Source organism: Poecilia mexicana, unplaced genomic scaffold (genome assembly GCF_051168715.1).
Source record: "Poecilia mexicana isolate PSO_F unplaced genomic scaffold, ASM5116871v1 scaffold_15, whole genome shotgun sequence".
Classification (NCBI taxonomy): domain Eukaryota; kingdom Metazoa; phylum Chordata; class Actinopteri; order Cyprinodontiformes; family Poeciliidae; genus Poecilia; species Poecilia mexicana.
The window spans coordinates 5,530,243-5,555,841 of record NW_028263384.1 but is presented as its reverse complement, the minus strand read 5'-3'; the positions used below and the strand labels follow the sequence as shown (position 1 = coordinate 5,555,841).

General features: G+C 43.5%; 1 protein-coding gene across 2 annotated transcripts; it reads right to left on the bottom strand.

Moving 5' to 3' along the window:
- Positions 1-1,523: 1,523 nt before the first annotated feature.
- On the bottom strand, positions 1,524-25,308 carry zswim8 (zinc finger, SWIM-type containing 8). 2 transcript variants are annotated; one of them, XM_088012907.1, is made up of 26 exons: positions 23,761-25,308; positions 19,438-19,591; positions 18,589-18,683; positions 18,206-18,378; positions 17,271-17,378; positions 16,413-16,494; positions 15,851-15,971; positions 15,425-15,626; positions 14,601-14,776; positions 12,473-13,748; positions 12,174-12,305; positions 11,917-12,096; positions 11,506-11,689; positions 11,003-11,101; positions 10,711-10,835; positions 9,755-10,076; positions 9,328-9,477; positions 8,892-9,114; positions 7,747-8,036; positions 7,435-7,658; positions 6,408-6,905; positions 5,488-5,665; positions 5,238-5,411; positions 5,038-5,157; positions 4,166-4,344; positions 1,524-3,489 (listed from the first exon to the last, which is right to left on the bottom strand). In XM_088012907.1, the coding sequence occupies exons 1-26, from the start codon at positions 23,936-23,938 to the stop codon at positions 3,286-3,288; spliced, it is 5,847 nt and encodes a 1,948-aa protein (XP_087869033.1). In that variant the 5' UTR covers positions 23,939-25,308; the 3' UTR covers positions 1,524-3,285. The 2 variants fall into 2 exon arrangements, with proteins under 2 accessions (XP_087869033.1, XP_087869032.1); XM_088012906.1 differs by having other exon boundaries at positions 9,328-9,483; positions 23,761-25,307.
- Between the last annotated feature and the right edge of the window lie 291 nt (positions 25,309-25,599).

The following is a 25,599-nucleotide window of genomic DNA, read 5'->3' as shown; positions in this document are numbered from 1 at the left end:
GGTGAGCTGAGGTACCACCATCACCCCCAAGCAGAAATGAGCTTATTTATTTTAAGAGGTTTTTTGTTCAGAACTAATAGTAGCTTCATACCTTTAGTGGCACTTAAAGGCTTTCTCAGATTTTCAATTCAAATTAAAAAATACTTTATTGATCCAAAAGGGAAATTAAATGTTGGAACTCATTAATTCAGGTTCTTCAAAGAGTTATTGTAGATTGTGATGGAAATATCTCTTGTTGCAGTCTATCTATAGAAGCCTCTGACTTAAAACACTCAGTTTCCCCAAGACAATCTCATGAAGAGGAGACTGGAAGGACTAAAATGTAACAAAACCAAATATACACTGATCAGGCATAATATTACAATCACTCACAGGTGAAATAACTTATTTTGTCAACTTGCTATCCATTGATTGTTGGAACATACTAGACAGCAAGTGAACATCAGTCTTCAGTTCAGTGATCCAAGAAAAAAACGTAGTGAACCGGAACCAGGGTTCTGTATGTATGGGTGCCTAAGGCTCAGTGATGGATGTTGGAAGAAAATTCTGGCTCGCATGGTCTGATCTAACAAACTACTGAAACTCTAGTTCCTCAGCTAATACACAGTTCATCAGGTTATGTATGGAGTGCAAATCAGTCAAGGTGCCCATCATGACTGCTGTCCACCCAAAAAGCACCAACAACCCTTGGGTGCTGTCATCCCTGTGGATGATACCTTTGCATGTACCACCTTCTTAAACATCCACACTCTTTCATGCTAGCTGTATCCGGGATGGTTGTGAACTCTTCCAGCAACCACGCCGACGCATCAAGGTCAAGGTGTAAAACTGCATCTCAGTGCAGTAGAGCATCTGTGGGATATTCTGGACAAACAAATCCAGATAGATGCAAATCCAATTTCACAATCTGCAGCACTTCTATGGTCCAGATACCACAACACACTTCCATGGGTCTGGTTGGATCCATGCCTTCTCAGTTCAGTGAAATCAAATTATATCAAACATGCAATTTCATTTTCAATTAACTTGCCTGAGTTCAGCGCTTCATCTTTCCAAGTATCAGACCAGTAGAGGTCAGTGTTCTCTCCAGTACAGGGGGTCTTGGTAAAGGTCAGGCCTTTTGGAAAAAGTTTAAGCATACCGGTAATTTAAAACTGTGCTTAAGAATCGTGATACTCACTTTTGCTATTCTTACATGATTTATTTAAATTCCCATCAATACTTAGATGTTTTTATATGATTGTATTTCATAAATTTATGATCAACTGATGGATTGTATTCTTAGATTATATTATTTTTTTCTACACTATTTGGGTGAAGGCTTCCTAAGATATTTTTTTCTGAAAATCTTTGATCTGTATTTTAATTGTGAAAAATAAACTAAATTCGGCAAGGCTGTTCAGACAGCTAAAGGTGACCAAGACAAGATTTGGTCTACGTTATGAATGATGATTACTAACAGATTGTTGTGACAGCAGTAAAAATATTAAGCCAATATTAAAACCCATAAGTCAGTCAACAAGTTTAGTGTTTTCAAGGATCTTTATTAGGTAAACTCTAAACTTTTAGTATTGCTTTCTTAATCGTCAACCTTTTTTTTTTTTTACTTTTTTTTTTTACTCTAAATTAGAATCTTTTACAATATGTTTATATAGAACCCATGGATTAAGCTACAGTTCTGAGGAATACAAAAATATCACAGAACATTTTCTACACTCGCCTTCACCTGTGAGGCTCAGAACTGGTTCAGAAAGACAACAGCTGTCTGGACAGAGAGGATTAATGTATCCTAAAGGATAACAGCACCGTGGAGCCAACCCAGCTGAAGAAGTGGCTCCAGTTAAAAACACCTGTCTCTGAAGTCAGGTGTGGTGAAGTGCTGGCAATCATGTCTTAACATGAGTCATGGAGGCGGGTCATTTCCAGAGCTGCAGCACAGCTGGATCGGAGTCTCCCTTCCCAGCCTCCTGCACACCTGGCCTGTGGATAAGCTGCCTCGACCGTCTGAGGGACGGTGTCCAGGGAAGTCCGTGCTCACACCTCAGTGTTCGATGGGGGCAAATGCCTAAATGAAGTCTTAATCAAACAGATCTACATGGGACCCATAAGTGCAAAGTGTTCAGTTTTAAAGTTGCATCTTTGAAAGCAAAAGTCTAAACAGTGGGACGGAGCCACCGTGAGTCCTAGAAGGGGATCTGATCCAATGTTTCCACCCACCAGGAAAGCCATTCTCCAGCATTCCCTCCTCCTGGTCCTGGAGTTCCACTGACCGGCATCTTTTAGATGGGTCCCTTTTTGAACACCTGGTCTGGAAGCAGGAATTACCTTGGAAGCTTATAACTGAGCTCTGAAGAAGCACGGTGACTCAGAAATGGGAAACGGTGAGCAGAGGCAGGAAGATGAGGAGCACTCAGGGCAGCGTGGCCCACTGCGACCGACTCTGCAAGGTCGCTGCTGTCCTGTTGGTTCAGCTCGGCGAAGCTCTCGGCAACTTCCTCAGAAGTATTGAAATAAAAACAAATAAAGCTGCCACTCTTCAACAAACCTACTGATGTTCTTGACAATTTACAGCGACACCCAGCATGACTGATGAGTCCCAGTACAGATTGTCTGTCTGTTGGACAGAACCAGCTGGAGTCCCGTTTTGGTCTGGAGTAGAAATGTAAATATGGATCGTCATGACAACCAACAGCAGCGTTTGAGCCTTATCCTCCCCCCAAGTCCTGTTTGTATGCATGACTAAGTCAGTAGAAAATATCAAAAAGTTTATACAAAATCCTAAAATATCCGCAGAACAAACAGCTTGCTTCTGTTCTCCTTGTCCCATGCTGCTAGAGGTTGAGATGGACAGAGACAGGCCAATCATCACCCCGCCCTCTGGACTGGAATGTCACAGCATGACGAAGAACCTCACCAAACGCTTCAATCCAAACTCAACTGAGCAAAAAAAATTCCTAAAAACACTAGAAATGGAAACAACATCAAGAGATCTAAGCGAGTGAAATAAAAAGAAGAGGGGTACACTGTGGCTCGTGGTTAAACACAGGTGTATGGCGGTGGATCGAGTGTTTCAAAACTGCAACCAGGCTTCTCCACTGATGATACCCGAGTGGACAAACACAAGGTGGGAATCCATGGATGAGGGACACGGAGCCAGCTGCAGACTTCTTAGCTTGAGGCCACACAGGAGAGAAGGAAGAGGCCCCTGACAGAGCGGGGCCCTGTGGGGGATGTGCCTGGCTCAGTGGGGTGGCAGTAGTAAAGCTGGAGGCTGTGTGCTGCTGTTTACGGGGAGAACGTGGCCATCTCCAGCGAGATGCGCTGCCACAGCTCCTTGGTCTGTTTGCCTCTCTTCAGATTCTGCAGCACGTCGTTGAACTGCATCATCCCCACCGGAGTGAGGCAAAACGCCCCCCGGGCGCTGCGGATGATGTTGACGAAGTCGTCATAGTCGGCAGGTGTCAGGTGGATGAGTCGATGGTGAATGTACTGAGGAGAGACAGACGGGTGTGAGAAGGCTTGTTGGACGGAATCGCTGCTGGATTAAAACATCTCGGTTTTCATTTAAGTCAAATATTAGAACATGTTGTGAACATTGACGTTTCTATTTAATCTCAACTTCCTATATGGCTGAACAATATGAGGAAAAATATGTCCTTAAAACATCATTGCTCAATATTCTGATGGGGATGTTGGTTGAGAAAAAAAAAAACACCTCCCTCTTTCTTGCCAGTTTGTTGTTCTGAATCTCCACTAGAGGGGATTGCTGAATGGACAATATTGAGTCAGGCAACAGCTAATTGTGCCTTCAGGTCCTTAAACCTGCAGTATATAGCATTTAGAAGAAATATTTCTTACATATTTGTTGAAACGGTCAATATGTCGTGACAATATGATATGAGACAGATAATCTGTGAAAAATTGTGCTTCTCTGCCTTCTCCAAGCGCTAGCTAGAAACAACCAATAAATCTTCATAACTCAAGCCTTACTGTAGATGAGGAGCCAATAAAACAGTCTCAAATTTATTATACATGTTTTTCCTTCGTCACAAAGTTCCTTGAAGTTAAAAGTTTAGTGAATATTCATTAAAAGGAAAATGATCCAGATCCACAAACGACAGTAGTGTCAAAGTGATGATGACAGGTGGTGGACGGTGTGTTGCACCTGTAGGTATGCCTGCTGGCAGCGCTGCACCAGCTGGTGGAAAGCAGGAGTGCGGAGGTGAGCGTGGATGTGGGCAGGATTCAGCCTCTGCAGAGCCTCCATGATGATCTCCTGCAGGACGAATGGACTGAGGACTCCTTTGGCTGCTCCAACACAGAACTGGTACACATAGTTGACTCCTGGCAGAGAAAACAACAAGTCAGCTCATGACAAACACCATTAGTGCTGCGCGTAACCTGAGTCATTCAGTTTTATATTTAAAAACGGATTGCTTTCAAAAGTATGACAACGGCCACTATTTTTTTTATATATATCCACTCACTTCAAGTAATATAAATTGCACAAAACATTTTCACACTCCTTTATAAATGGAATCATGGGCAAAGTAGACAAGAATTTTCAAAACCCAATCAGTCTAGAACAGGGGTGTGGTGTCCAAACTTTCTGTGGGGCCAAAATCACCAAGATAATAGCACTCAGGAGACATATTAAAATGCCAAATAATTTTATCGTAAATTGATCATTTGAGATTTAATCATGCAATATTTTCATGAAGGAAAATTGCAAAAAATGTATTAAACTGATATTTTCTTTAATAACAGAAGGTTTTTAACTATTTTTGGTCAAAGGTTTTCTATTTTGCTGGTATAGAAAATGTTTTTAAACTTATAAATTATTAATAAAATTATTCCCAGGGGGCCCGCACCGCATTTGGACATCCATAATCTAGAACATTTAACTTGTTGTCTTTGAACCATTTGCTACTGTCCTCTTTTGCCAACATGTTTGGGGGCAACACTGGCGAAGGCGGAAGAAGTATTTGATATAAAAAGCATTTTAAATATGAATTATCATTATTATTATGTTCTCACCTAGCCGTGCAGCTAGTCCCAGCAGCCACTTTACATCTTCAGTGTATGGTGGACTTCTGGAGAAATTGTTGGGATGGTCATTATGAGCCCTCCTGCCCAGCATCTCCAGCGCCAGCATGCCTTCACACAGAACAGCAGCCATCCTCAACACAACACGTCTTTAATGTGAGAGTCAGACCTGACAAGGCGAAGCTGCTCACCAACTCTGTAGGCTGAGTGCAGGTAGTGCAGGCCCTGCTGGCTGATTGGCTGGCTGTGCTGCTCATCTTCTGCTGTGAAGGGGGCGTTCACCAGCGGAGCGGGCTGGGGGGAGACGGTGGGCAGAGATGCCCCCTGTATGGCCTGAATTGTGGGGCCAGAGTGGACGCTTCCCACTGGAGAAACACAACAGTGAGGCTTTAAAATGATAACATGGGTAAAGGCGAAGTGGGAACACAGTGCCGTTCTGACCTGCCACGGTGGTGCTCAGGGGCAGGCCCGTCTCGGTGTGGTAGGGGTGGACGGCGATCTGAGTCATGGACGGCACCGGGACGGCTGGGAAGGTGACAGCCGCGGCGGACAAAGAGGGCTGGGGGCCGGGAGCCATTGAGAAGGGGTACTGGGCCCCGATGAAAGCTGGATGCATCCCCTGATCAGAACATAGCAGAGCAGTTACAATGAAAACTGCTAAGATTAGAACAATAATGATGCTTTATGGCTCCATTTACACTTGATTATAATCCTACTGCCATGTTTACTGGGATAAAAATAGTGCATAATTATTTAGTGGAAGATAAAAGATACAGGGTTTAATACAATTTTAACAAAAATCTCAAAAGAAATAAAATCCTGTGGGATCAAAAGCCGAAATTACATAACAAGCAGAATGTTCAGTTTTCAATAGCCAGACTTCAGACCAGAGCATCTTAATGTCAGGATGGTCCAGTAGAAACCTAGAACTAGATATAATTCAAAAGCTGTTGCAAGATTTAAAAATTTCTGTGAACAGATGCTCTCCAGCAAATCAGACTGAGCTTGAGCTACTTCGCAAAGACAGGTGGGCAAAAGTTTCAATTCGCAGATGTGTGTAGAGAAATGCCCTCAAAGACCTGCAGGTGGATCTTTCTTGGTGCTGATTGGCTGTAGCTCCAAGAGGAAAATAAGGAAAACTGTGTTAGCGCTTTAAACATTTTTAGGGTTAGGGTTATTTGATATATTTGAACTATTAAAACAGGTAGCCAAATGTTCTTAGAGGAGATTTTAGCTGTTAGCGGGCGTCTGTAGTCCCCAACCCGTGCAAACATGAAGGGTCCACTGTAAATGTTTTCAACAATGTTGCATGTGTGTTGTATTTACAGTCCCCTGTGGTGTGCATTGAGATGACCTCTGACCTGTGGATATGAAGCCCCAGACACGGGGAAGACAGCGGGTCGGGGTACATGCTGCAGAGGGTGTCCCAGGTACTGCGGGGTGCAGACGGAGGGGAGGTGTGCCTGGATGGTGGTGTAGGGGTGCAGCCCCTGACTGTGGGGGTGGGACATGGCCTGGCCAGGAATAGCATGGGACTGGTAAATGGTGGAGCCCACAGAAATGACGGGGACGATGGCCGCCGCAGTGACCGAAGCTGTGACCGGTCCCACCCCCGAAGAGTCCATGTTGGCTACGCCGTCCAGCACACCGCAGGAGGCATCTGGGGGCCTCCGGCCAGAGCTCCCGTTGGCCCCGCAGCGGCCTGGGGGCTCCCGCTGCTGGCCGGCACCACCGCCCACCGACTGCTCGTATAGCCAGTACCACTGATGGGCCACCTCGAACAGGACCTCAGGGTACACACCGCCACCCTTCGCTGCCTCTTCTACGGCCATGCAGGCCTTCTCCAGCATCACATTGTCCTGGAAGCAGGAAGGGACAGAGACGTAGAGACGGGAGTAGGTCATATTGTTCTCCTATATGGTCAGCATTTAGTTTGATCTGATTCTTAGCATCTTTAAAGTTCTCTAGCGTTTGACTCAGCTTATCCAGAGATCAGGTAATGTTTCCTTCTGGTAAGCGGAAACAACATGTGGTGAGTCGAGTTGTTCATATCTACATTATTAACAGTGAGTATAAACTGTCAAAGTCACAATATTTTGTGGAATTCCTTGGAAACATGATTATTTAAGTCTTTCTGCTCAATCTCTGCAAAGAGTCAAATCTTCACACAACAAAACGTTACAGGCTAAACTATCAGTTACATCCAACTGGAATCAGAAACTTGGCTCAAGCTGGAGTCAGCAGCGAGTCGCTATAACCTTATGTTAGTTACAGCCATGGTAAAAAAAAACTCAAAATGTTAAGTTAATGTTAAATGTTAAGTCGTATATGTACATATTACCACATGTGGTAGTATCAGGGTGTGCAGGAAAAGTTGACTTGCTCTACCTGTTCTTTGCACTGAACCAAGGCTCTCTGGATCTCATTGGGGTTGAGGGCATGAGCGTGAGGCAGGCAGCTGAGCGCCAGCTCTGCAGCCGCCCGGACCATGTTGGGGTCCCTGGCCCGTGATGCCCGGTCTGCCAGGGATGCCACCTCTGGTGGAGTCAAGTGGCCATCCCAGCACTCCACCAGGATATTCAGGGCTGCGCTGCCAATCTCCATTGCTTGGCCTAAAGAATAGGCAGAAAGGAAACCATGGTTACAACACCTGACCAAATGTAACGAATGACCATTAAAATGTGTGTCCTTTAAGCACACCAGTTATCCAGGAGACATGAGATGAGTAGGTCCTGGACAGCCAGTTGGGTGAAACAAAATTGTGGAGGCCAAGAGCGTACAGTCCAATTTCAAAGGCACAAAGATGGAGGTTCCTGTGTGGCCCCTGGTGACCACCGCTGGCTGAGGGCTGGGTGAAGATGGAGGTGGAGGAGTTCCCTCCGGCTTTGATCAGCACTGTCTTGGCCAGTTCAAAGTAAAAATGGGCTGCTGCCTCGGAGGGCTGGTTGGGCACATGGGGGGCATGACACTCCAGACGGCGCCCCTTATATCTGAACACATGGAAACGTTGAAACAGGTCAACATGAAACCCAAAGATGAAGTTTCTGAGTAGACCTTCACACTTCACAGTGAGGTGGAATAAAAACAGCTTTGACCAATGGAGCAGATGTTCCAGTCTGAGAATTGTCATATTCCATAGTAGAAATATCCATTAGCACATTTGTTCTTGTGTTCTGAGCTTCAACTGTTCACCAGCTGCATTTTCATTGACCTTAAAATTGCACAAAGTGGAATTCCGAAAATAAATTTGCCTAGTGAAAACACAAAAATTTCAAAGAACTTGTGTTTTTTGATAAGAAGCTTTTAACTCTTGGATGAGTTGATTTTTCAGCCGCATCGGAGTTAGTTTATTTGGCAAAACTGCAGTGGGAAACTTTTTTGTGTGTGTGTGTCACATGAGTCCGCCAGTAGTAACAACCAGATGTTACTACTGGTGGAAAAGACGAGGAAGGCGACAGGAAGTGGTAGGAGGCTGATGGCGCCACATATTTTTTAATAAATTATGGCTTGAACAAACTTAAAGTTAAAATCACATGGGGATATTTCTTATTTAATAGAAACACCGCAACTGTGAAATTGTGTTTTTTCGATGTTGGCAGAATATTGTGCTTATAATGGAAACGCAGCTTCTGTCAGATAAAATCATCAGTGTTGTCTGAAGAGAACTAAATTTACAGGAAAGAATAATAAAGATAATCCCCAGCTTTCCAGATCCGCATGCAAAATTATTCTTGTGTACAATGAAACACCAGGTTATTTGAGATGACATTAAAAAGTAAAGGCATGGGTCTTTATGGCTCTGAAAAGCCAACTCTGTTGAGGGGTGGGGTAGTTAGCATGCGTACCTGCTTGTGTCAGTGCTCTTGGCTCTAGCCCCGCCCCCAGCCCTGCGTGAACCACTGGAGGAGGAGGAGCCCAGCGAGTCTGATGAAGAGCTGCTGATGCTGTCGCTGTCCTGTCCACGCGCCCAGGACGTCGCCGCCCACCCACCCCGGAGCGGCCTCCGGCTGAGGGTCGGGGAGCTGTCTGAGGTCGTCTCGGGAGCACTGCTGTCTATGCTCGCCATGCCTGTTCACACACATGCTCTTGAAGGTTTGCACACTGGGTTTGTTTCACAACAAATCAGTGGACTGTTTTCACCAAGAGGGTAAGACTTCCCCAAACAGGAAAAAAATAATACAAAGGCTTAACCTAAGGGTGAGTTTTTGAAATTAGAGTGTGTGAAAAAGGATTAGTGTGGCACCCACAGGAGGACAGGTAAAGCCAGGTCAGAGTGCATACCAGTGTGTTTCTTCTTCTGGCGGACAGGCGAGCCCCAGCAGCGCTGGCTGTAGCCACAGCGCCCCCCTAGAGCCAGTCGACTGGGAACTGTGGCCTCCGGTTTGAAGGACGCCGTTTCGTTCTGTTGCTCACTTGATAACTGTGCTCCATCTGAAACTACAAGGACACAAATCCAAGTCAGTGTTCATTGGAAAACACATCTAGTTCTGATCAATTACAGAGGAAAGGGAGGAATGCTCTTAGTAAGTTTAGGTACTCTGCACATTCACAATTTCCGAAGGCATTCTTCTGCCGTTTTCCACAGCAGTCTAAAACTTTTACACAGAATTTCACAAATGTGGGAACCTCAGACCAGAAGAATTCAACAAGGTCTGCCGTTTCTTCCGACTTTCAACATATTTTGATCCTGAATGTGTTGGGTTCCTACCGTGCTCCTTGGTGTCAGCAGAGTTCTCCCCGGCTGTGCTGTTCTGCAGCAGGCTGAGTTCGACCTGTGAGGTCACTTCCTCCCCAGCCAGAGCCACAGCAGAGGAAGAGCTTGAGGAAGATGCAGCCAAGGTGTTGGATGAGGACGATGACAAGGTGTGTTTGGTGACCCCTCCGGTGGCTCCTCCGATCCCGCTGTGGCTCCCAGCAGTGTGTTTAGAGGGGCTGCGCTGACTGCCCCCTGCTGGCTTGCTGGAGTAGAATGAGCTCAGAGTCTGAGGCTTGTGGGTCTGGCTCTCCCTGTCCAGCAGTTTATCCAGGATCTGATCAGGAAGAGAGAATTCATCACTCTACACATAATCAAAATCTATACTTTACATTGAAAGAGTTCATATTTCTGTGATGTGCTTTGTGTGACAAACTGGACATGTTCAGTTCAGTTTCAAAGAACCACCAAAGGAAACAAATAGCCACACTAGACAGTATGCACTGCATACAGTGTGTGTATGTTGGGTTTGTGTTTAGTAGGGTAAGTGGGGACAAACTAATATAAGTGTATCACTTTGTTTCCAATAGCAACATCAAAAATGATGACCAAGCTCTGTGCATTACTATTGTCTTCTTCTGTTTGTTGAGCATGATAATGTCTAGTCTGGAGATTAGGCAGGAAATGTGCTGACATGCCATTCATTCACACTACATTCACACTACAATCACTTTAGAAAGCTGAACATCTCAAGGACTTGTAGTCATTCCAGTTTGGACTATACTTTCCCCAGTTTTCATCAACTTCTTAACTGCATATAATGTAGGACAATAACACCTCACCAGGCTGTGATAACAAGACCTAAAGTTGAACCCTACAGGTCAAAGGTTGTTTATTATATCTATTGATATGATAGACAACCAATATCATATTGTTGGCTCACGTTTGATAAAGCGTGAGCCACTCTTTACCTTCTTGAGTTTGCTTTGGTCATCCTTGTAGGTAATCATGAGGGCTAAAGCCAGGTCACCCTTCACCCGCCGAGTTCCTTCGCAGAGCAAAGGATGCTCTGCCTCGCTGACTGTCGTCTTCATACCTGCACATGCAAAGTCATGGAAACAGCAATTGGCACGAGTTAAGAAGTTTCAGGGCAATGGCAAAGGAAGACTGTGTGTTAAAATCTGTGAAGATTGGCAAAAAATTATACTTTAAAAGAACAAGACAATCGGCCCATAACACAAAAGGAGCCAGGAAACAAATTACCAAGAGCAGCTACAGCAGCTTCAAAGCCCAGCTCCTCGTCCCCGGGCATCTCATTGTTTCGGTTGCGACTGGGTGGACGGGAGCCAGTTGGGGACACAACTAAAGAGACATCATGGAGATAAGACTTGTTCAAATGTTAGAATAAATAAAAACTACCTTGTGCAGTCATTGCTTCTGAGCTTACTGGGCAAAACAATTTGCCTAGTAATCTTTGAGAAACAGTTCAACATCTGTAATTCAACTTCAGGAAATGTTATTGTTTTCATTTCATTCCATTGTGGAATGCAGGCAGAAAGTCAACAAAATTGTCAAGAAGTAGTCAGCCAGACATAATGAACATCATAGATGGTTTCTTGATTTTGATGACAAATCAAAAGCAGACATGACAAAGTGGTCAGAAAAAGCAGTTTTTATCAAAAGTAAAAAGAAACAAAAAATAAACAAAAAAAAACCTCTTCTGCTTTATGAACATCTAGGCCAGAAATAATCATTTGGATGCCAACCTGGAGTGCAGAGAACGTCAAATATGAAACTGGCCAACATCAAAGGCAGCACCGGTCTGTAATCACACAGGTTTCCGTCCCTGAGCTGCTCGGCTCGCTCTCGGATGGCCGACATCTCCACCAAGCCCAGGGGAATCTTCTTCAACAGCGCCACCACCTCAGACTCCTGGTACGCCAACTTCACCTGCTCAGTCACAACATGGAGAATCAGTAATGAAGGTACTAGTTCAGGTCTTTACATGATTTGAAAGGATTTAGATGTTTACATGTATTCATGACTGTTGTCTTGTCCTTATACAACATCCAAATATAACAGTAACTTGTGCAGTTCGACTAGGTTTTCTCAGGGTTACGTCTCAGGTCATTTTAAGACAAACATATTGTGCATGTGTGTGACTTTGAGCCACAAACCTCCAGAGCTTTAGTAGAGGCAGGCGGCCTCTGCAGCTCCAGGGAGAACATTCCGGTGCTGAAAGCCAGGTTGTGGAGCTCCAGCCTCTCGCTGAGGACCGTCAGGAGGAAGGCGGCTTTGGACAGAGTGTTGGTGGCCACCTGAGTCTGCCGGCTGGTTGACACCTTGCTCTTCTTGCCCTGCGGTCCATGAACATATCAGAGGGTGTCAGAGTGGAATCATGTACTCCGGTGTGGTGGGACGTTTTACCAGATACCTTGGTCTGGGGTTGCTCCACCTTCAGGTCAGGAGGGTTGGCCAGCAGGTCTCTGGCCAGCTCCACAGCCAGCTGACATGCCTCGTTACTGTAGCCATGAGCATACAGGGCTTCAGCACACGCAAACAGCACCTACAAAAACACACACACACAACACGGTGGAAAAATACCAAAGCTCACAAGACGTCTGAATATCACAGTCACTGTAGAATTACTAATACAGAATAACTGCACAGGAAGTAACTCCAGGTGGTTTTAAAAGCTAAACTGCTAAGCTGCTGTTGTTTTTGCTTCCTTACCTCCATGCGTCCTGCCTGCTCCAAAGGTTTAATTCCTGCAAAGATGTCTGGCTCTTCCTCCTGGTGGCTGTCGGCCAGCTGCTTGTCGGCTCCCTCCTCTGATGCAGCGCTCAGGTAGTACGCCTGGTAGTCATCCTCAGCCAGAGCTTCTCCTTCAGAAGCTCCACCTGCGGCCTCCGCCCCCTGGTTAGCTGCTGCTGCTGCTGCTGCTGCACCTGCTGCTCCTACAGCTGCAGGTTCTGCCTCCCTGTTGCCCCATGGCGACGTGGCAGAAGCTGGAGGGCTGCCAGGTCTGGCTGTCCCAGTGCAGCTGGATGGCATGTCTTCACTTCTGTCGCCAGGCTCAGTGAACCCCTCCGGTGTGTCCACAGCCACCTCCAGGTGTTCTTTGGCAGTAAAGCAGGCTGGAGCAGACTCTGCAGCAGTCAGTGCCGCGGGGACGTGACCCGCATGCTTCATGTCGAAACTCTTGCTCCCGCCACCTCTGCTGTATTTGGGTGAGTCTCGGAGCAGCGGGCTGGGAGAGGGCAGCACCTCCGCCGGGACGGGGAGGAACTCAAAGGTGTTGCAGGCCTCGGCTCCCAGAGCCAGGTTACAGCTGTCATCCAGACTGAGGTCAGCCAGGTCAGGTTCCAGAGAGCTGTCCTCACTGCTGGTTCTGCGCTTGGCGCTGGCATGCTTACCGCTTCCCAACCCTCCGCTGCCCCCAGATCCTCCAGCCGACGAAACCTTACCTCCTCCCTGGGTCAGCTTCAGTTTGCCTCCGGAGGAGGAAGCAGCTCCTTTATACATGCACTTCCCCCCACCATCCTCCAAAGACAGAGAGACACTCCCCCCCAGCCGGACCAGCATCCCTCCTCCTCCACTCAGTGACAAACCTTTCCGTTTGCTCAGAATAGTTTCCTTTGGTCTCACAGCCACCTCCTGCTGGGAGAAATGGCCGTTCCCCCTTCCTTTGTAGTCAAGCACCACTCCACCCTCTGCTTTGCTCGCTGCTCCTGCTTCAGAGGGCTCTCCGGCCGCTCCGGCGGCAGTCTTCACTCCCCTCTGGAACTGCATGGCCCTGGGCCAGCAGAACGGGCTGTTCTTCTTGTCTGCGCTGCAGTAGGTGATGCCTTCCAACGGATAGGCTGCCTCCCAGTTGAAGTAGCAGGATTCCACAGCAGGCTTGAAGCCCTGGAAAAGTTTATCCAGCGACTTTCGATGTTGTCCTCGTTTCACGATCTCTATAACTTTCAGATGCCACTGCTTCAACTGGCTAGCCAGCTCCAACCGCCTGCAACAGACCATGTGGAGGCTGAAATCTCAACACTTTTCATTGATTAGGCAATTCAGTGTTGGTATACATTAGGGCTGTAAATGTTAGTGCATTAATATTATAACACAGATTAATCGAACTGCTTATTTTGACCTAAAAGTCTGTCTCCAGCGGAGGGTTTCCTAGTTCACAGCAGCATTATGGTCTATTTGTACGGGCTCAAAATGTCACATGCATGAAATACACCAGTCGATCGGCAGGATGACACCAAGCAACTGTAGCCTCACTGTACAAGTTTCATAAGAAATGAATGGAGAGGGACATTTCTAAACTAACCTTTAATACAAAATGAATTCCTTTAAATCTTCCTGAATATAAAACCTGGTAAAATTGAGACTCATCATGTTTGGTTTAAGATAATAAAGCATTTTTTTAAACTGCGTAGTTTTTGATATGGGCTATATGGGCAGTTGCCCAGGGCAGCATCAGAAAGGGATGGGGTAACCAAGAACTAGAAAAAATAAATATATTTTATCCATCAGCTGTCTCCTAAAAAAGTTTGGTAGTGCTTGTATGAATGCATACTGAAGTATGTTTTCCTTAGTTGCTGTTGAGTACTAAGAAACGATAAAAATCAGATAATTGCTTGCATTATGATTGGTTGGTCTGCAGTAGGAGAGGCCTGTTCAGAGCACCATTCCTGCAAGAACCACAACTGTGTGGATTTTTATATTTGAACTTACAAAATTAGGCATATTGATTAATTGTAATTAATCAGATTACATTTTTAATCATCTCCCCTAGCTCTAATGTATATTCAAATCTGTAAGAATAGTTAAAATTATGCATGACTTGTGTCTGTGCTCTGACCTGGTGGGGCTCATGGTGGGGTCAAGCACCGCCAGCCTCCACAGGACGACCATCTCATCACACATGCTGGCGCAGGCGTGAGCCGCCACCTCTGATTGGCCATTGCTGCGCCCTGTGTGGCCGCTGGCGCTGCTGTGGGATGCCGAGGTTCTGACGCTGTACCACCAGCTGATGATCTGAAACACAAACAGGGGTGAGTGTGAGCCAAAGTCTGGGCACAAAGCAACAGCTCTCAACACAGTGGTTTGAATGTGCAGTATAACTCCAATGTAGACCAAAAAAGTGAACTCTGGTTCACCTGAAAACCTTGTTTCCGGTTTTATTTAAGTGAACTCTGGTGTGGATTGAATGCATATATGGATGCAAGCGGGCCAGACACTGCTCCAAAAGCAGGAGGCGATCTACAGAGCAGGACATTCTAGGAAAATACGACCAAATCAAACATGCTTGTCTAGCACTAGTCAGAGAACTGGTTCATCATCTTTTACCAAAGACAAAAGAGAAATCCTACTGAAATCTGGCGCTCCTCCATTTTTGTTTACATTTTACAAAGACTGAAGTTGCACTCAGCGGCTTCTTCAGAGGTTTTTGAGTCCTTCAGTGGTTCTTGGTAAAGCTGCCCCACAAGTAAGGGGGGTGAATAGTTTTTTTTAATAGTTTAGATCGCTTGACACACAGTGCAGTGTGAAAGAAAACCACAAGAGCTGAAAATATAACAAATGCTGCGACTTTGATCTCCAATCGAACGGAGTCTACCGAACTATCAGGTGTGAAAACAGCCCCAGAATCTAATGGTAAATGGGTCTAGTGACAGTAAAACTCACCTGCTCATAGGTAAGGCACTGTTCAGTGAGGATCTCCAGCAGTGGTGCGGCATTGCTGTCTCGCCTCTTAAACATTTCCCTGACGATGGACAGAAGGTTCCAGATGCCCTCTGGCTCCCGGCCCCTCAGAGGGCGCAGCAGGCACGCCCATTCAGCAGCTGCCGGAGGCTCAGTGGAGGACAGGTACATGGAGTTCACATCACTAGTGATACACACATAAATCTATTAGTAAATCTACTCTCTGAATACAAGCTGACTCTGTGGCAGATAAAAATATGACAGTTAGACAGAATTAGCTATCAACTGAGAGAATTTCCAGGGGAAAGATCTGAGGCAGACAGCTTCAGGTATGTCAGCTGATAGCTTTTTATTTCAGTGAACGAGGCTTTTACTCAGAATAATGAGAAGCATGAAGAAGGAGAGCACCTGAATACAACAGGAGAGGGCCCACAGAACTTGTGCAAAGTCTTTTTAATGTTATCGCTGAGGGTCGACTCGTCCAGATACCAGGTGCTCTGATCAGATGCTGAAGGCCCTGCCGTCGGATCTGAAAATGCAAAAATAACACGGTAAGATTATGCTTTAATAAAGGCCTCCAAAAGGAAATAAACTGCCCGAAGTTAGCTTCAAGTAACTCCAAAAGTTTCAGCATTTCTTTCCCATTCTGTCCTAAGTCACAACAATCCTTGCTCTGGCTTTACCATGTCTACTTTTCTGGCAGTTCATCACTGATATTTTCATCTGTGGCTGTTTGGACTAATCCTGTTTTCTGTTAGGGTCCAAATCAACTTCATCCTTAATCCCCTTCATTGTGCCAGAATAATGTCCCTAGACTACCAGGTTCAATGCAGTTGAAAACTGATTTAACTCTAACACTGAATCAGTTTTCCTCTCTCACGGTTCATTTTTAGCTTCAAAAAGGAAGTATGAGTGAAGGGAAAAGGGACGAAATGTGGTGTGTTTTCCTCTGGCATGCTGCGGGCCACACCTGGAGCTCCACACACAGTGTTGATGGCTGTAGACTGAGAAGACAGCAACTCGTCCAGCAGACGCTGGGCTGTAGGTAGGATCTGGAGAAATACAAGGAAGAGAGCTCAAAATATTGACATTTACAGGATTAGGAGGTAGCTTTAGAGTCTTGTGTATCCTTAGAAACTGGCTAGTATCTAATTTCTTCATTCTGCAGTTGATTTTTTTGGACCCGAAGTATGCTTAGCAGTAATTATGCAGCTCATCAAAGTAATTCATGTAATAAAATCAAAACATATTTTTTTTCCTGAATCAACTCTGTAGCAGTTCCTGCCATTTTCCCTCCACGTTGCTATGTAAGGAGAGTCTGCAGCAGAGTTCTGATGTGTGATCTGCGAACATCAGACATGTTTGGCTTCAGTTCATACTTTGTCTCGGTCTAAACAACAGTTTCTTAGCAAACTGGCTCCTGACCCCTCAGAGGGCGCAGCAGGCACACCCACTGGTTACCACGTCACTAGTAACCAGTGACATGTTATCATGTCTGACACATCACACCTAATAACACACACTTCAATAAAACTAGATTTGTACAAAAAATTCTGTAACTTAAATTACCAGTATTAGGTTAGCTTAGCTGCCTGGTGTTCTTTTAAATAAAAAATTATCAAAGAATTAATCAAAATAGAAATATGCAAAAATAATTAAGCAGATTAAAATCCATTTTGAATTGATTGCCAGTACTGGAAATTGTGATTCTCTATAGAATTGATTATTTCCTCTGTGCCTCTGCCAGAGCTGCTAGCTGCATGTACAGGACATGATTAGACATCGTACAAACAGTGTGTAGTGCGTTTGTTCTGAGTGTGGATCCTACCTGTTGAGGCAGCTCACTAATGAGGTACTGGGCAAACTTTTGGAGCTGGTCCCTCTGCAGCCTGGATAAAGACTCAGACACCGGAGCCCTCAGACAGACCGCTGAAGCCTGCAAAGGTGTGAGCAGACAAATGACAAGTAAACACTGTGCATTAACAGACGAAAGTGAGCCATCAAGATTAGAGTCACCACAGACTGTCCTGTTCCTGGAAGAAAAAATTAGTTTCCTTTTAACAGCTGATTCATAAGTTTTGTTATTGTTGTTGTTTTTTAAGGAAATATGATTATTGTCTTCACAAGACGTAGAGAGGAACTTTGACCATTATACCCGCTAACATTCCACTAGGATCTGACTGAGTATATAATTCAGAATCTTCTCAAGATGTTTTATGGTGCGTTCACCAGACGCATGAAACAAGTTTGGTTTACATTCAAAGTCTATGTGGAGTCGTGTCGACGGCCCATCGCAGCGTGTTTTGCGAGTCTAGTGTAGCGCTATGTGAAGCGTTTTGAGCGTTTGACACATCAAGCACGTCCAACAAGAAGGCCGGCAATGGCTGAAGAGATTTTGACATGTCTGATGTGCCCTTGATGTGCCTCCTCCTAGACTTTGAATGTAAATCTGACACATGAAAAGGTGGGTGTAGAGCAAAATGTCAAGCGTCTACATTCAAAGTGCATCAAACTTGGAGCTTCAGATGCATTTTTGACGCACATAACACGTTTGGTGTGAACGCACCATTACTCTGATCTGAATCGCAGGGAATTTCTATTTTACTCATCGGCTCTCTCAGTCTATCACAGCTTTCACTTATCTATTAATCCTCTGCACCAATCCATTTTAAGATAGTTTAATATATATTGAGACATTTTTTTCTTAATTTAGTTCATTAGAGTTCAAAACTGAAAGGATTCCTGTAGAGAAAACAAACTCACATTGTGTATTCTGAAAAGGCAGAGAGCGACTACATGGGCACACCATTTTGCCCCGGCGCCACAGGTACAGCTGCAGGAAGTGATGCGGCAGCGGTCAAACATGACGGCCACGTTGTAGGCTGCTTTAGACTGACCAGACTGACTGGACACTACAGTAGCGCTGAGATGGAAGCCTGGAGACAGACAGAGACACACTTCTACTTCATTTGTGCAGCAAATATAAATGAGCATCCTACTCTCCAGATAAAACAACTCAAAATCTTCTACTATGAATGAAGTTACAATGCCGAGGTTGACTTTAACACAAAGAGCAGAATTCTGTAGTCTGTTTTTTATAGCTAAACTCGGTTGAGGACAGGCCTGAATCGAGTGGCTGGACGTACCGATCTGAAGGGGGTCTTTGACGGCTCTGATCCTGTACAGCTGCTCTCCACGCTGGAACTCATCTGGACTGCCGTTAGCCAGGCAGGAATACAACCTGCAACCACGTTAACGCAAACTCAGTCACTTCTCATTCCTTCTTCTAAAATCTGATGGAAAACTTTCTTCCACTTCATCACAGGAGTCAGTAAATCTCTCACAGGGAGTTAGCCTAATTTGTTATTGTGACATTACGATAAATATTGCTGGACGACAAATTTTCCCAGAAGTTGTTGCGGTATATGATAATCTTGTAGTTTTGAGATCATTTTTCAAGTAGTGTAATGGTTAACGCATAATAATGCAAGAACACATCCTCCAAGATAAACTTTAAATTCTAATGAACATTTAACACTGGAGCTGGAGGACATTTTAAATATCCAAAATAAATAAACAAAACAACGGAAACAACAAAGAAAATAAATTATAAAGTCCACGTAAACAAAATTTCATTTAAAAAAAAAAAAAGCTAGTCAAGACCAACGTATCAGACTGAAGACTTTCGTTATCCAGAAAAACAATAAATCATGTAAATGGAAATCACTGAGGTCATTTTAATTTATCATTTGATTAACTGACTTATTGCTTAATGCGATAGGTCTATCTAGTCACATTTGTAAACATCCAAAATAAAACACACCAACCAAAAACAATAAAAAGAAAATAAACATAAACCACACACACACAACCAAAACCATAAATAAAATGGATTGTGAAGTCTCTGTAAGCCAAACTGCCCTTAAAATAATATCAGTCACCAGACTGGAATTTATTGAGCTAATCTGATTAGTTAGTTATCAATTGTCTCTCACCTGATATCCTCCTCATTCTCTGGGAAGCTCCAGAAGGCGATGCGGAGCTGGAGTTGCTCCGGGACGGGGGGGTACACCTTCTCCACCACCTCGAACGGGATGTGGAAAGCTACCTGCTTTGCCGATAATTCCACCAGGGGAGTCACCTGGCCGTCTGAGGAATGACACAGAACAAAAGAAGACAGTCAACACACACTGAATCAGCAACTTCTCATCCAGTTGAAGGATGCTGGAACTTCAGTGGAATAAATCCCTGTCTGGACCCGTTCACATTCAGCTTCTTCTTTAATCCCATAATGTATGGACAGCTATTTGTTAGTCAAATTCTGATTCCGATTTTGGCTGATACCATTTTTTTGTCTGAAATGTTGCTAAATATAGCAAGAAAGTCACTGAGTTGGCAACAGTGGAGTGATTATTGTTAACTGCAAACATGCAGACATGACCTGGTGGCTCGGTCTGTCAGTCAAACCTCTCTGACAGGAGAGCAGGATAGTGGTTGATTTTTTAGACATTTGCTGAGGTTGATAAGATTGATTTCACATGTAAGTATTGGCTGATCACTGATCTGACAAAATTAAGGAAACTGGCTGGTTGATAAATCGGTGCACCCCTAATAAAAATTATTTATTTATAATTTAATCTGACCCACCCATATAGAATGGGGTTTTAATAACTTTGACTTGCAAATCACAGACTTTTATATTTCATACTCAGAGTTTCCTGCAGTGTATTATAAGTCTGGCGGGCCACCAGGCTTTACTTGTGCGCCACCAGGCTAAGCACTGCTTATTTAATTAAGCCTTTTTAAAATGTTTGCATTTTTTAAGATTTTATAGTTTATAGATTTTATAGTTTTATAGTTCAGGTATTAATCTTCACATGATTATCAAGCGATATTTTCAAATTTTCAACATTTTTTAACTCCAAAACATGACATGAATGACTGCCCTAACACCCAACCACTGGGCTTAGGAAGTTTTGTAGGGGAAACCTTACATTCTGATTAAACTAACTCATTTAATAACAAAAAAAGGTGTGGAAGGGAGTGTAGAGGACACAGTAAAAACTATGTAAACATTCTCTATTCTAAAGGGTAAAAGACACTGGTGGTGGGTGACACCTTAGCAACTTTGTGCCATCTGTAAGTGCCATTGCTGCTGAAGAAACTACCCATAACTACAGACGTTCTGTGTTTTTCCCAGTCCATTGGACTGGAAAAAAAACCCCACTGGGAACACCATTGTGGTGTCATAAAGAGGGATAGTAATCATTCTGTAAATGTAAGATTTTGAAGACACTAATAAATATCTGACATATTCTTCCTCTCATTATTGGAGCATTTAGCAAATAATTTTGGTAAATAACGTGAAACTTCAAAAAGTGAGGGGGGAAAAAAACGGTCGAATTATTTTCCATTCAGTGAAAATAATTCTTCTGGTTTCAACATCCAAGTCCTGAGTCATCAGTTCAACACGACGACTGATTCAATAGTTCTGTTTAGAACATGCTGGACAGCAGCAGGTGCAGGTTAAACATCAGCACAAACTAGAGAGCTGAACTGCATTCTGGGAGATGTAGGTAACTGTTGTGGGTGGAATGCATTGGTGGTACAAATACAAAAACAACAGTCATCCTAATGTTATCGACTCAGCAACTTTCTTGCAATATTTAGCGACATTTCAGACCAAAAAAAAAAAAAAATCAGTATCAGCCTAAATCAGAATTAGCGGGTCAAGCATTTTAGAAATTACCAGGCTTTTTAGATCGTAATAGCCTATCGGTCGAGAACCTGCAACCCGTGGACCCCTACTTTTTTCCACCCTACTACAGCAAAACCTTAAAGATCGCAAGTTTGGACAAGAATTAAATCTGTAAAAGTGATGTGACAAAAAAGAAAAAGTCAGAGCAGTTCTAGACTAAAGTTTCTCCTAAAACACTGTTATCTTTATGATGTTGACCAACTCAAAGACAGATCCATTGTTGTTGACATTCCTAACACAGAAAGCAGCAGCAGCAGCAGCAGCAGCAGCAGCAGCAGCAGGGTTCTGTTGGGCTGATGTATCAATTTGATAAAGTGCTATAAAGGCAGCTGCTGCTTGTTCAGGGCAGAACAGCTTAGCACAGTCAGTCTGAGAAGAACTTTACTTCTGGTCTCATTAAAAGCTCTGTTTTTACTGCTTTGAGACCAGATTGGAATGCGTGGCAGTGGACATAGTTATGAGTATCTTTATTTAATTGGTCTCTATAGTAGAACCCTGGACATCTGACACCCTCTTTAAATATTTCCAGTTTGTTTTGCTACCTGCTGTTCTCAGAGACCTGGCCAACTGCTACTACTAAGAATAATATCGACCAAAAACAACATATTTCTGAACGCTGAAGCACTGAAATGTTCACTAACAGAGGCTGTACAGCACCATGTGGTTTTATGAGTAACAAACCGTTCTTTTCTGAACCTGTCAGCCATATTAGATCCTTCTACTTTCCAAGCCTGAATTCCTTCTTCAGACGGCATTCGCAACTCAGTTCAACAAGTCCAACTTCAGAGTATAAATTAATCACATCAAAGACCCTCCTGGACAGAAACCTTTACAACTACATTCAACAAGAAAGCAAAAGGCAAGTTTTCATCCAAATAGTTTTTGCTAAGCAGGTCAAATTTTGCCACAGAAGGTTTTATCATCGCCAAACACACACAGAGTGTGTAACATTCAAACTTTATCAGAGGACACAACAGGGGGCTCTATTCCAACAACCATCATTAAGAACTGCTACTACGTTAGATGTTAGCCTCCAACTAAAAGCGTATTAATAATCATGTAGCATGAAAACATGTATAGAGGCATTTCTAAATCAAAATCAACATAACTATAAAAACTAAAAGTATATTTTTTGCCAGGATTAAAATGAAATGTAAGATTTAGGTGGCATTAGCAAGCACACAGACATAAACAGAGCTTAAAAGAGGAGCCAATATTGCTGGTAAATATTCTGATTATGATATCAGTTACATTACATGTATTCATTTCATTCGTCTCCTCATTTCTGATTCCAACACTCTGTAGACTTCAGCATCTTGGTTCCTGCCTCTGTGGCAGGTGTGAGCTTCTAAAGATTCAACAAACTGAATATTACATGGGCATGTAAGCTGATGATAAGTTACTGCACTCTAAGCATGGCCTTAGCAACATTAATAGGCCTGTCACAATAATCAATAAATCAATTAATCGCATGATAAATTAAAACAAACTCAATTATTTCCATTGGCATGATTTATCGTTTCTCTCTTTTTGACTCTCTTTCTACCAAAAACTGGAATATAAAAGTCTTCAGTTTGGTGTTTTGGTATTAACTAGTTGTTTTTTTAAGGACAATTTTGATTACAAAGACTTCAAAATTCATTTTATTTGTTGTTTTGTTTATTTATTTTGGATATTTAAAATGTCTTCCAGTTCCAGTGTTAAATGTTCATTAGAATTTAAAGTTTATTGATCTTTTAGAGTGTGTTCTTGCATTATTATTTTGTCTCTACCATCATATTACTTAAAAATGGTCTCAAAACAACATTATCATTTATCGCAATAACTTCTGGAACAATATATCGTCCAGCAAAATCTGTTACCGTAACAGGCCTAAATATTAATCTGATACACACCGATAATGTGATGGCCTTACATCTGCGATATAACGTCCAGTCCTATATAGCATATTCATTTTTTTCCACATTGTATATAATGTTACAACCTTTTTCCAAAATGGATTAAAACATTTTCTGTTCAAGGCATATGAAAAACTGGGTCCATAGCAATGTCAAATTTTAATACTGACGTTATGGTCAATAGTCGATGTTTAAATATCATATTTTATAAAACTTTCAGCACCTGCTTCGACTGAATGCCCCAAACAAATCTCATATGGCCGTGAATATCACATGGCTGACCCCGCTGCCTCCAGAAACACACACACGCACGCACACACAAGTAGCAATAAGATGGACGTAAACATGGATGGCTCACATGCACAATTTCACTTCTGGGACTAATAACGTGATGTTTAAAACTGTCCGTATTGTGGGGATTGTAAGTTTTATTATTTTTAGTATTACTTGTTCAATGAGTATCAATAAACATCAATGCATTTGAAACTATGATTGAATGCAGTTAGTGTGTTCAGTTCAATGATGCATATTTCTTCATGTGAAGCGCATTATGATTGGGACTACTTTCCAAGAGGGCTAGTCACAGTCATAACGTTACCTGAAAAAAAAAGTAATTAATACTGCTCATCAACATTTTGTAACATCGATACAGTTTGTCCAACCTTTAATCTTGACGGTCGGGGAGTTGGGCCCAGCGGACTGCTTCCTCCATCCTCTCCAGTTCTGGCAGAGGCTCTCGGCCTCGGAGATGAAGGAGCACAGGGAGTCTTCCTCGAACCTGTCTGAGTCTTCAAAGGAGAACCTCTCCCCATCCTCCCACTCAGCAAACATCAGTTCCATCACATCAACTTTTCTGGATGATTTTAGAATCTAGACGGTTGTGGCTTCGCGTTGCAGGAAGTCCAGAGGGCAGAGGCGCAAATTCCAGGAAGTTTCAGAACTGGAGGGGTCAGGGTCAGGGTCGGGGTCAGGGAGAGAGCGTCCAAAACACAGCCTGGCAGGTTACCACTTGGCCCCAAGCATAGCTACATGACAGAAACACTATCTAAGTTGTGCTCGAGCTATCAAACTAAAATGTATTTACAACAACAACAACAACAACAACAACAAAAAAAAAAAAAAAAAAAAAGAAACCTATACTGACAATGTGTCTGTATGTCAATTAAAGTTCTACCTTCTACCTAAAGACCAAGGCTGCATTTAACTGCACTCCAGGTCTGGCTGACTACTAAAAATTGCTGCCTTAAAAGGCCAACAATTTCATGACACCAGCGATGTCAGTTCACACTCTGCAGTAGTGATGTCTTACTCTTAAGGAAGCTTTCCAACCTTCAGCAGGGACAAATCTATAATTTCATTCTCAGGGAATCAGAAAGTTGTTTTCCTTCATCCCCATCTCCTTTCATCCTATCAGCTGCACCGTGCTAACAGAAAACATCCCGGTTCATGTCAATCACAAGTGTCATGACTAATTACTTAATTATGATGTGTTAAGGCTAAATCAGCCCAATGCTGTGTCGCGTTTAACGCTCAGTTCTTATTACATAGAAAATAACTGTACGCGTTAGCTTAAACGCTAATGTCACTATAATAAATGCATACATGGATACCATAAACTAACACCACCCGCTCGAGACAGCAACAGAGAGACTAAATTTAGTTGGCAGCAGTTTGTTTCCGTTTATCTCGGTTTTCTGTACTTCAGTCCTGCTACCGTATATTAGCTGTGTACATTAGCAGCTGAGTGCTAACCAGCAGTCGGCTAACTAAAGCTAGCTGTTTGTTTACAGGCTAGGCTTCTGCTGCACTCTGTGAACTGCAGCGACCGGAAGCGTCTTCGTGTAGCCGTTCTCCTGTATTTAAACAGCTTACATCTGCTCCATATTTCGATATTAATCCCTTCTGGTTTTCCGTCCTTTGTTAATGCTGTTAGAGGCTTTTGTGTCGAACGTTAACAGCAGCTATATTCCTCTGTCAGAACTGCTCCTTCCTAATTCCTGCACGGTTTCCTCTGGTTGTCCTGGCCTTTTAAAACCCGTCTGTCGCCTTCGAATGACACCGACATCCTTCTTATTTTTCTAGTAGGTCTTTCGCGAAAGCTCCGAGTCCGTATCCGTCTGCCGGGGGAAGATGGCTCACCTTTTTTTTCAGCTCTTCCTCCATCAGCTGATCCCAGCTTCCGGCTGCCAGCTAAACCCTGTAACCTACATTCACACAGAGTGATGCTGAAAAGAGGAGAGGAAAGGAGAGGAGGCTTTATGCGGAGTTAAACTTCATCCAGAAACTTAGAACCTCCTTAGAAAATAACACAATATGTTTCGCCACCCTTTGTTTATTAAATGTTATTGTTTTCGACTTATTTTTTCTTCTTCTATGTTTATACAGAAGGAATTTCATGTATCATAAATGTGTGCTTCATTATCATCTTAGTGCGGTTTTGTGGGGGGGTGTTCTCTTCTTTATTTCAGCATTTTCAAGCTCACTGATACATTTCGAATACT

Bases quoted from the DNA above. Each gene is read 5' to 3' on its own strand.
- zswim8 (XM_088012906.1), bottom strand. From the start codon at position 23,938: ATGGAACTGATGTTTGCTGAGTGGGAGGATGGGGAGAGGTTCTCCTTT. The intron at 15,627-15,850 runs GTGCTCTCCTTC...GTGTATCACTAG, and splicing joins CCCTCTCCTGTTGTATTCAG to TGATGTGAACTCCATGTACC. The intron at 5,158-5,237 runs GTGAGCAGCTTC...TTCTGTGTGAAG, and splicing joins GCACTCAGCCTACAGAGTTG to GCATGCTGGCGCTGGAGATG.